The 11,972-nt window shown below is 36.7% G+C and overlaps 1 protein-coding gene across 7 annotated transcripts in view; it reads right to left on the bottom strand.

The window, feature by feature from the left end:
• LOC138705841 (DNA-dependent protein kinase catalytic subunit-like) overlaps positions 1–11,972 on the bottom strand; it is a 290,093-nt gene that overhangs the window by 216,535 nt on the left and 61,586 nt on the right. For all 7 annotated transcript variants that reach the window (XM_069834521.1, XM_069834522.1, XM_069834520.1 and 4 more), the window contains one exon: positions 343–458. In XM_069834521.1, coding sequence (XP_069690622.1) covers positions 343–458 — 116 coding nt within the window. The remainder of the gene's footprint in view (positions 1–342; positions 459–11,972) is intronic.

The raw sequence follows: 11,972 nt of genomic DNA, 5'->3' as shown, positions 1-11,972 counted from the left end.
TATGTTGAAAAATAGCTCAACAATTGCTGTATCTGTTCCAGTAAGTCCTTCCATGAAAGTGTGTTTTCTTTCTGTAAACGGCTCCAGGTAAACTTACTTTCTGGACAGTCCTCATACATACATACATAATTACTATAACATGAATTTACACTAAAAAAGTTATATAGAGAATAATTCGTCTTCAGAAGCTTCAGAAAATTGAACAATTTTACAAGGTCATCAGAATATTGATGATGCATGTATGTACTTATCAAATACAGCACTCATCAAACGATTCCTGTTTTGTAAGTTTCTCGAATCTAATTTGAAATTATTCTACTGTATTCTGTAATTAGCACTTACCTGAGAGCCCAAATTACTGAGATAGATCCTCAATAATAGATTTCTATCCTTCTCTTCTACATATTCTGGATATCTACGTACAATTATGCCAAGGATGTGGAGATGCTTCTGAGTCACTGAAAACAAATGAATAAAATTTAATCATTCGCATGCTCTGTATAGAAAACTTAGGTTGCATTTACACTAAATTCAAATAAGAGTACAAATTTAAGAAATTGCTAAGCTACAACTATATTGTGCATATCAATTTTCGATGCCCATGCATCCTACTTTAAACGATTCAAACCTACCCGCCCAAATGCTAGTCGCTGTTTTCTCTCTCTCAGGTTGGTTCGCTTCTCTCTCTCTTGTGAGGGAGAAAGCGAAGATTCGCGCGCCAAGCTGCCAGTGGAAATTTCCCCCCGCCACTGGTGACTTCAATGTGTCCCCAACCACCATGGTTCCAAAAGGGGTATAAATACAGCTTGGTCAAGAGTCCACAATTACTCATTCACTAGATGGCAAAGAGGTAGCTCTAACGCGTCCTCCGTCACTAGCAGCAGTCTTCCAACCGGCCTACGCTATGGTTGTTTTTTGTTCAGATGTGTCCATACTCGGGAACAGGGAGCCCACTGCACCCCTGTCGCCTGTGCTCTTCCTACATCGGTGAATCTCTCTCACCTTTTTCGTACTCCATAGTTATTCTTTTCCTCTTATCTCACTACAGATCTCCGCCGCTTTCTTATTTTCCCTGCCCTTAACAGTTCATGCCTCGGCTTGTGAAACCAAATCCTCTCCTCAGTACCCCCTCTACAGTTGGTAAGTCGCGAGTTCGCTCTGTTTGATCCATCGATGATAGAGGTCACCCTTCCCCGCTCCTGAAGTCTGTAAGTCGCACACACTATGTTGATCCTCTGATGCCAGGAGCTTGTTCTCTAAATCGGTAAGTCGCACAGTAAGCTGTGTTGATCCTTCGAACTAGAAAACTAACCTTCTACCCGATTCCCTGTCTCTCTCGTTATCCTGCTCCCCACTCCCACAACACACACGAGAGCAAGCCGATTTACCCCAGGCACTCCCGTTATCCCCCACCTCCCTCTCACGCAAATCGTACTTTACTTTCACCCATCATAACTCTTCCTGCATTGAAGCCTCAGAACGAATTTCTAAATTATCAACTTTATCACGACCCCCCCCATTTCCCCTACCACATAACTAGGAGGGAACCACAGTTATACTTTTATTGTTATTTCTGTAATAAACAAATGTTATTTAAAAAACAGTCTTTCCTTAAACTTCACCATAATTTCGTATCATCAATCCACTCACAAGCTACAGCCATCTTGTCACGTAACTCCTGTTTCCCTTCCCCATCTCGATTACACGTCGGAGAGAAACGACAAAAGGAGACCAGTGTATGACAACTACCTATCATCAACAAGTAATGATCCTGAAATCAATGGAGAATAATAAACAAGAGAAAAATATAATCTCAAATAACACAGAATTTCACAAAATTTCTCTATATATTCATGCAAAATAAAAATTCTTTAGGCATACCTACTCGAATTTGTTCGAAGCAACAAAGTAATTTACAATGTGAATAGCACATGCACGTCAACATATATTTAGTCTGAAATTAGTGTAATTACAAAATTACTGCTTCCCTCCTATAGTTTGTGCCATGTTTAAAAAATCTTCGTCTACAATCAACAATATTAGGTACTCATAACAGAAGATGTGCTTAAGATAACGAAACCATAACTAACTCCGATTTCATCTTCGAGGAGTGCAAAAGAGTCATGCCATGCCAAATTAACACACTGATTCTGACTGACATTCTGAGATTTTGATGAAACTTGCTATATCAAGTGACCTTACATAGTTATGAATAGAAATCATAAGAAAAAAATTCATTTGTCTTTTATGAGGTGCAGATGATTGTGATGGAAATTCTGAAGGCCTCTCTTCAAATTTTACACTATCATTTATATGTTAACACATAATTTTTTGTTTTAATGTACAAATCGAATACCGGTAATTATTTTACTGTTTCATTTCCCTTTATCTTTTTATGTTTGTTAATTGCGGATCCCAGTGGTCAACCTCACTTGAGGACGGATGATTTTAAATAAATCTTCGTCATTTTTAATTTATCAAAAATTGTTGCATTTTGAAGTAGTTAATTACCATTTTCTCCAGAACTAGATGAGGTAAAGATTTGGGCAATGTAACATTTTAAAGCTCCTTTCATGGGCTTTAATTTTATGTTAATATGACAGGTGTTATTCTTCTTCTTCCCTTCAAGTATTAGGCTAAATGGCCTGTTATGATCTCACAGTTGAATTTTCAATCCAGCGCTTCTTTGGAAGACCGAGAGATCTCTTCCCGTTTGGACGATAGTGGAGCATGACTTTTGAGATTCTACACATGCGATGCAGATGATTTACCCAGTTCTGATAATGCTTTACATGATTAATTACAGGTTCTAGTTGTAATTCTTTCATTACATCTTCATTGCGTTTGTGATTCCATTTCGTATATCGTGCTGTATAGCTCATAAATTTCATTTCATTAGCCGTTATTCTGCTTTCGTCTTTCTTCCTCAATGTCCATGCCTCACTGCCGTAACAAAATACAGGTCTTGCCAAGGTCTTGTAAAGACGAATTCGAGTATGTCTTTGTACTAGGGAAGGTTTCATAATGTTGTTAATTATTTCCATTGTTTTGGTGTATATAGAAATTTTCTGTGAAATGTCTACTTCATCGAAAAAAGATCATGTGTATCCGAGATATGTAAAAGAATTTATCCTTTCTAATATTTTTGAACCTAAACATATTTTTCTAGCCACAGGGTATTTTTCGCAGAAGGCCATAATTTTAGTTTTTTCTTTATTGATTTTCGTATCATATTTAATTCCAATTTTGTTAACATTAAAAATTGAACGTTGTAATTCATCTTCTGCCATTATATTAGGAGCGCACTCAGCTGAGTGACTTGTTTGGCCAGGATTCCACAGTTAAGTGCACAGTAATCTGTACAGACATATGCACTGCAGCTATGAGAATATTATAGATTTATTAATTTGGGTCGACCTGGTTGGCGAGTTGGTATAGCGCTGGCCTTCTATGCCTAATGTTGCGGATTCGATCCCAGGCCAGGTCGATGGCATTTAAGTGTGCTTAAATATAATGGCAGTTGACATTGGACATATACGTCAACATATATGCCTAACTTGGAGTCAGGCCACAACGGGAAACACTGAAGGAGGAAGTTTCAATCCGGCGCTGTGGATTGAATTCGGCATAGCTCAGTGGTTAGAGCGCTTGGTACATAGAACCAAGGACCCGGGTTCGATCCCCGGCGCCGGAGCGAATTTTTCTCCTCAAATATTAATTGTCAATATTACAGATATTATTCTGTAGGACAAATTAATAAAAAAAATGTTATGCTTTATTTAACGATGCTCGCAACTGCTAAGGTTATATCAGCGTCACCAGATGTGCCGGAATTTTTTCCCCGCAGAAGTTCTTTCACATGCCAGTAAATCTACTGACATAAGCCTGTCGCATTTAAGCACACTTAAATGCCATCGACCTGGCCTGGGATCGAACCCGCAACATTGGGTATAGAAGGCCAGTGCTATACCAACTCGGCAACCAGGTCGACCCAAATTAATAAATCTATAATATTCTCATAGCTGCAGTGCATATGTCTGTACAGATTACTGTACACTTAACTCGGAATCCTGACCAAATAAGTCACTCAGCTGAGTGTGCTCCTAATATAATGGCAATTTACATTGGATATATACATCAACATTTATGCCTAACTTGGAGTCAGGCCACAAAGGGAAACATTGAAGGAGGAAGTTTCGATCCGGCACTGTGGATTGAATTCGGCATAGCTCTGTGGTTAGAGTGCTTGGTACGTAGAACCAAGGACCCGGGTTCGATCCCCGGTACCGGAGCGAATTTTTCTCCTCAAATATTAATTGTCAATATTACAGATATTATTCTGTAGGACAAATTAATAAATCTATAATAATAATTTTAATGTAAAATATCCATCGCAACATTATCTTCCCTTTCGGAAGCCATTTTGTTCTTCTCCGAAAAGTGTTTCATAATGTTTATACAATTTGTTCTTGATTATGCTGATAAGATTTTATATCCTGTATTTAATAGACTGATCCCGCTGTAGTTATCATACTATTTTACGTCTCCTCTTTTGAATATAGGAACTATGATTGATTTTGTCCAACTTGTTGGTATATCATCTCCTGTCCATATCTTATTTAGAAGGCTTGCATATTTAAACAATTCAGCATTCACTAAATCCTCTCCTGAGGCTTTATTTTCATTTTCTTTAAAACTTGAACTAGTTCAAATTTGGAGATAGGTTCAATTTCAGTATTAGCAGAAACTGGTAATTCAAGAGATTCAACAGTTTGGGACCATAATTTCTGAAAATATTGTAACCAATTTTCTAATAGAAAAACATTTACCTTAACATTTTCTCTCACTTCGTTGTTTAAATTCTTAAAGATTTTGAAAGTTTGTGGTTGAGGTCTGTACAAATCATTCTCTAAATAAGCTACAAATTCTTCCCAAGTGTTACAAATATAAAAATTGTTCTTAAAATTCAAACAAAATTTTAAAATTTAAATTTCTCAGAAATTGTATGTTTAAAATTTTGCAAAAAAAGAAAAAAAAATACGAAAATATTTCATACTATCATCTTACACCTCGTAAAGTTTCATTTTGGGATCAAAATGGGATCAGATGATACATGGAGTATAAGTTTCACATTTAAGAAAAATAGTCAGCACATCCGATTTCGCCTTTGACAAAAGTCTAGTTGACTTATTACCAGCAGTTTTAAGCAATGTGATATGGGTTAATATAAATTATAATTTTAGTACATGATAACTACAGAAATTAATTTAATTTACAAGAAAACATTTCTTTTATCATCTTACCCCACAACATTAGCATTGTGTTTGATATGATGGAAGTGGTGGCTGCTGCTAACTCAAGTCTGTCATCTTCTGTTTAGTCCAGGAAGTGCTTCATGACCCTAGCAATCTTCTTCTTTTCATCTTCATGTAGAAAATGAGCTCGACAAGTTGGTGTGTAAGAATTCACATTGCAAATTACGTCAGTAGAAGTATCCAGAACACATCAGGTGTTTGAGGGCTAATTAAAAGAATGAGAAGGTCCTTAACGGATGAAGAAAAGTAATTTTCACTGGAATCGCCATAATCTTACTGAATTGTAGTGCCAACTGTCGTTTATTTTCTACATAAGGCTTATTCTTCTTGCATAACATATATGTTGTTGTTGTGTCCTAATGCCAGGTGTTTGACAATAAAGTCATTTGATCCCTTGCACTCCAATATTTTTCAAAGATATTATCATGGCCAGCCACTGAAGCACAGATTTTGAGGTGTTCCGAATCCATTTCTTGGTTTGAGTTGCACAATGGGTAGTTAGGGGACTGATATATTCCAATTCTATGCAGGTGTTTGGCCAAACAATCATGGCCTGTTGCCAATCTAAATCAGCTACAGACGATTTTCGTGGTAAATCGGGAATTAACTGTGGATGTTCATGCAGAGAGTTCCATTTTTTCCCTTGCATAACATAAATAAAGTTCAAGTTTTGCCCATTCATGGAGTTGAAACAGTGTACCGGTATTGATCTGACATTGATAAGGACTTTGCAGATTTGTCCTAGTTGCTTAACTTTTAACTGCACCTCCTAACCCATCACATGGGCCTTTACTGTGAACTGTAGCTGAAAAATGTCATTCTGCCTCAAGTTCGAAATCATTAATGCATTGTTTTAGCAAAAGTTTAAAAAGTTCTTTTTATTTTTATATTGGACAGCTGAGTCATTCGAAAAATACAAAATCTTCTCCACTTCATTAAATTTCGACGTTAAAAACTGAACGGCAACATTGTTGTGCCATGGACTATACGTATGTTATTCAAGAGGATTTCAGGAACTCAAAAGCTCCATGCTTTCATTCCCTCAAGGTGTGGAACAGAAGTTTATGCTAAGTTATTTACCTCTGCCCCATTATCAACTAGCTAGAGATGTTAGACTTCGGTGAACTGAATGGTGAGCACTATGTAATTTCCATTGATATACATCCCTACCCCATTATCCCCTAGCCTAGTTGCCTCAAGGGTGATGCCTTGTTGGTGTCACTTGTGGAGTCCAGACCTGTCTTCAGGCAGCTGACTAAACAACAACAGATGTCAGTTGAGCTATGTTTTAGGGGAAAATAGAGACGATATAATGTAAAAGTTATAGGTCTTCAGCCATGAGGACCTTCTCATTATTTTAATTAGCCCTCAAACACCTGATGTACTCTAGATACTTCTACTGACATAATTTGCAAAGTGAATTCTTACACACCAACATGTTGGGCGTACTTTTACCTGAAGATGAAAAGAAGAAGATTGCTCGAGTCATGAAGCAATTCCTGGACTAAACAAAAGATCGATAGATTTGAGTTAGCAGCAGCCACCACCTCCAGCATATCAAACACTATATTAATGTTCTGGGGTAAGATGATGAAAGAAATGTTTTCTTGTAAATTAAATTAATTTCTGTAGTTATCGTTTACTAAAAATAGAATTTATATAAACAAATATCATACTGTTTAAAACTGCTGGTAATGAGTCAGCTAGATTTGTCTTAACAGTAGACTTTTGTCAAAGGCTAGATCGAATATGCTATTTCTTCTTCATGTGAAACTTATACTCTTTACATAACCTGATCCCATTATGACCCCAAAATAAAATTTTACGAGGTGTAAGATAATAGTATGAAGTAGTTTTGTGATTTTTTTAATGTAATTTTCTGAGAAATTTGAATTTTTAAATTTTGTTTGAATTTTAAAAACAATTTTTATATTTGTAATCCCTGTTGTGTTACACATAAAATTAAAGCTCATGAAACGAGCTTTAAAATGATACATTGCCCATATTTGTATCTCATCTGGTTCCGAAAAAAATGTTAATTAATTTCTTCAGTACGCATTTTTTATAAAGAAATATATAAATACTTAATAACTTTTGTACAGAAGACAAAAAAAAATTCTTGTGATTTCCATTAATAACTATTCAGGTCACTTGATATAACAAGTTTCATCAAAATCTGAGAAGTCAAGAAAGATTTCAATTCGAAACTGTGTTCATTTGACATGGAATGACTCAAAAAAGGCATATAACTGAATGTGGATATATTATGTCTTTAACACGGCGTTGCCACATCTTATGGATGACTGATATCACTCTTGTATGCACTTTGTTAGTGATGGGATGAGATAAGATAAGACAGAGAGAAGTGGCAACTTCACGAGAGCGACATCACTGCATGTATCTGCTCTACTCCTGGTGTCAAACAGTGATGATGTTGTTGTTTTCTAATGCCAGCCATTTGACAATAAAGTCATTTGACCTCTTGCACTCCAATATTTTTCAAAGATATTATCATGGCCAGCCATTGAAGCACAGATTTTGAGGTGTTCCGAATCCATTTCTTGGTTTGAGTTGCACAATGGGTAGTTAGGGGACTGATATATTCCAATTCTATGCAGGTGTTTGGCCAAACAATCATGGCCTGTTGCCAATCTAAATACAGCTACAGACGATTTTCGTGGTAAATCGAGAATTAACTGTGGATTTTGATGCAGAGAGTTCCATTTTTTCCCTTGAGATTGTGTTATCAAATTTTGTTTGTAGGATCATCAGTGTGGTTTTAGGCGTAATAGATTGACTATTGATCATATTTTTTGTATTCGACAGATATTGGAGAAAAAATGGGAGTATAAGGGTACAGTACATCAGTCATTCATAGATTTCAAAAAGGCATATGACTCGGTTAAGAGAGAAGTTTTATATGATATTCTTATTGAATTTGGTATTCCCAAGAAACTAGTTCGATTAATTAAAATGTGTCTTAGTGAAACTTACAGCAGAGTCCGTATAGGCCAGTTTCTATCTGATGCTTTTCCAATTCACTGCGGGCTAAAGCAGGGAGATGCATTATCACCTCTACTTTTTAACTTTGCTCTAGAATATGCCATTAGGAAAGTTCAGGATGACAGGCAGGGTTTGAAATTGAACGGGTTACATCAGCTTCTTGTCTATGCGGATGACATGAATATGTTAGGAGAAAATCCAAAAACGATTAGGGAAAACAAGGAAATTGTACTTGAAGCAAGTAAAGCGATAGGGTTGGAAGTAAATCCCGAAAAGACTAAGTATATGATTATGTCTCGTGACCAGAATATTGTACGAAATGGAAATATAAAAATTGGAGATTTATCCTTCGAAGAGGTGGAAAAATTCAAATATCTTGGAGCAACAGTAACAAATATAAATGACACTCAGGAGGAAATTAAACACAGAATAAATATGGGAAATGCCTGTTATTATTCAGTTGAGAAGCTTTTGTCATCTAGTCTGCTGTCAAAAAATCTGAAAGTTAGAATTTATAAAACAGTTATATTACCGGTTGTTCTATATGGTTGTGAAGCTTGGACTCTCACTTTGAGAGAGGAACAGAGATTAAGGGTGTTTGAGAATAAGGTTCTTAGGAAAATATTTGGGGCTAAGAGGGATGAAGTTACACAACGCAGAGCTGCATGCATTGTATTCTTCACCTGACATAGTTAGGTACATTAAATCCAGACGCTTGAGATGGGCAGGGCATGTAGCACGTATGGGCGAATCCAGAAATGCATATAGAGTGTTAGTTGGGAGGCCAGTGGGAAAAAGACCTTTGGGGAGGCCGAGACGTAGATGGGAAGATAATATTAAAATGGATTTGAGGGAGGTGGGATATGATGGTAGAGACTGGATTGATCTTGCTCAGGATAGGGACCAATGGCGGGTTATGTGAGGGTGGCAATGAACCTCCGGGTTCCTTAAAAGCCAATAAGTAAGTAAGTAAAGTCTAAGTATGTAGATTTAATAAATCTTTTCACAGAGTACAACGTAGATTTAGTAACAGGTCTGTAAGTAGCAGTGCTGCCCTTCTTTGCTAAAGCATCCGCATTCTCGTTTTCCAGGATTCCACAAAGGGATGGTATCCATTGGAATACAATTCTTTCATTGAGTAATATTAATCGAGAGAGCATTTTAGTTATTTCTACTGTTTGAGATGAAGGTGTGTGTTTAGAGACTATTGATAGAATAGCTGCTTTGGAGTCTGACAATATAACTGCATCTTAAATTTATTGATGTGGCATAGAAGATTCCTGAGACTTTCACTTATTGCAATGATTTCACCATCAAAACTTGTTGTTCCATATCCAAGAGATCTATAAAGTGAGAAGAGACAGCACGTAACACCTGCACCGGCACCTTACACTGATGATGTTATAATAAAGATAGAGTTGTTTATATTAAGTGAGGGTTTTTAAACATGGCGTATACTATATGATTCTCTTTTATCCTAGGTTGTACACACCTTAAAAATACTGCATAAATTCAAACATTCATTCCTTTTCTGTATGTCGGTGTATCCAAATATACGTACAGATTTACGTAACATATCACAGTACAAACAAATACAGTCAATGATAACGAGGGAAAAAAGGGACAGGTGTTCACAAAAAGGAAGTGATATTTAAAAGTGTAATACCAATATTTATAATATTAAATTCTGAAAATTTCAAACATGTTTCCTTTGACAAAAGAGTGCCTCTAGTTTAACTGCCAGTTCCTGTCTTCTAGACATAGGCAATATGACCATCAATTGAATCTTGCTACAGAAAAATGACTGTATTTCACATCAAATAAAACAATAACTTTCCATTCACACTTGAGGAGTAACAGGGGGCACTATATATACATCTCCCAACCCTGACAACATCTATAACCACATGCTTCGAAATGTACCACCAGCTGGCAAGTTCTTCCTGCTGAGATTGAACAATAATTACAGACATACAGCATTCAGCTATAGTAATCCCGGTCCAGGAATCAGGAAGGATCTGGGTTTGTCTGCTAGTCACAGACGAATCTGTTTCACCATTTCTGTGTGTGTAGTGAAGTTACAGAAAAACTGATAACACCAGATATAAGTACTAGAATTAAAAAACCAGTTATCCTGAATTCAGTCTGTTTTCATGAGCACAAATCAGCCACAGTCACAGACCATCTTGTTCGCTTGGAGAGTGCCATTGGAGATGCTTTCCCAAAATATTTAAACATCTCGAGGCAGTCTTCTTTGATCTGGAGAAAGTTAAGACATTACATGACATGGAATCTTGTGGCCATTGCACAACTAGGGACTTCATGGCAGTCTCTCAGTTTTTATAGTCAACTTTCTACCCAAAAGTATTTCTGAGTGTGAATAGTATCTACCACAATTTCCAATGATCTTAAAGAAAATGGCATTCCACAGAATCTGTACTAAGAGTTTGCTTTTTCTCCACCCTAATTAATTAATGGAACAACAAGTGCTACAAGTCTTCGTATTTTGATTCTTCAATATGTTGATGACAAATTTCTGCTATAGTTTCCAATGCCTTCCATCTATCAGACAACAGTTATAGTTGATCTTCAGTGTACCGTTTCAAAGGGCACATTTCAATTGTTTCAAATTCCCTATTCTGAAGATGTAGTGTGTTCACTTCTATGAACTATATCGTATCAGATATAAGAAGGTGTTGTAGAGAAATGTTTAAATATCTTATACTTTCTGACAGGGTCTCATTCGGATGCAGATTGTGGTTCTACATTTATGGCTTAGCAAATAAATCGAAACTTCGAAGAGAGCCTGTACTGTACACCAAGCAAACCATATCTATATTGTCTTGTAATGCCTGTTGTGTTCTTAGGCTGTACAACTTCATATATAGGCCTAGCCATATTTGATTTCGTTTCTTCTTGCATCTGTGTTACTCATATAGACACAGTCCATGACAACCTTGTTCAGCTGATGTCTGGTTTTGTGAACAGCTCTCTTAGTTGCACATCCAGCTACCATCATCAGGACATTAGAATATTATTCCACTTCACCGTGAATTATGCAATGAAGATTTACACCAGCACTTATTTATAGACTTTACTTTAGTCAACTTTTAAGACAGTTTCCTACTGTCTTCGAAATCATACGCAAAGTTATAAAAATTATCAACTGAAGATGATTGTTTTCTCAACTGCCACTGTTGCATCACCTTTGAAAGAATTTTTTTGACAGGAAAATTTTTCTTGAAAATGTTAAACTATAATCATAACTGAGTACGAGGCGTGCTCTTAAAGAAAGTTCCAAAAGGATGTAGTAAGTAAACGGGAAGATATTTACAAACCATTTTTGTTCCATTGTATTCCCCAAACTTCAATTACTTCTCAACATAATCTCAACCATTACTGAGGCATTTATCGAGTTGTGGCACAAGTCTTTCTATCCCCTCATTGTAGAATCCGCCCGCCTGCGATGCGAACCACTCCCACACTGCTGTTTTCACTTCATCGTCACCATCAAAACGTTGACCACCGAGGAACTCCTTGAGGTGCAGGAAGAGATGAAAGTCACTCAGAGCCAAATCCGGGCTGTAGGGGGGATGGTCAATTTGTTCTCAGCCAAATTTCGAGATGAGATTTTGGGTGTCAGAAGCTATGTGT

The sequence above is a fragment of the Periplaneta americana genome, chromosome 9 (assembly GCF_040183065.1).
Source record: "Periplaneta americana isolate PAMFEO1 chromosome 9, P.americana_PAMFEO1_priV1, whole genome shotgun sequence".
In the NCBI taxonomy this organism is placed as follows: Eukaryota; Metazoa; Arthropoda; class Insecta; order Blattodea; family Blattidae; genus Periplaneta; species Periplaneta americana.
Note: the sequence above shows the minus strand (reverse complement) of the source record. Positions and strands in the feature narration are given on the sequence as shown.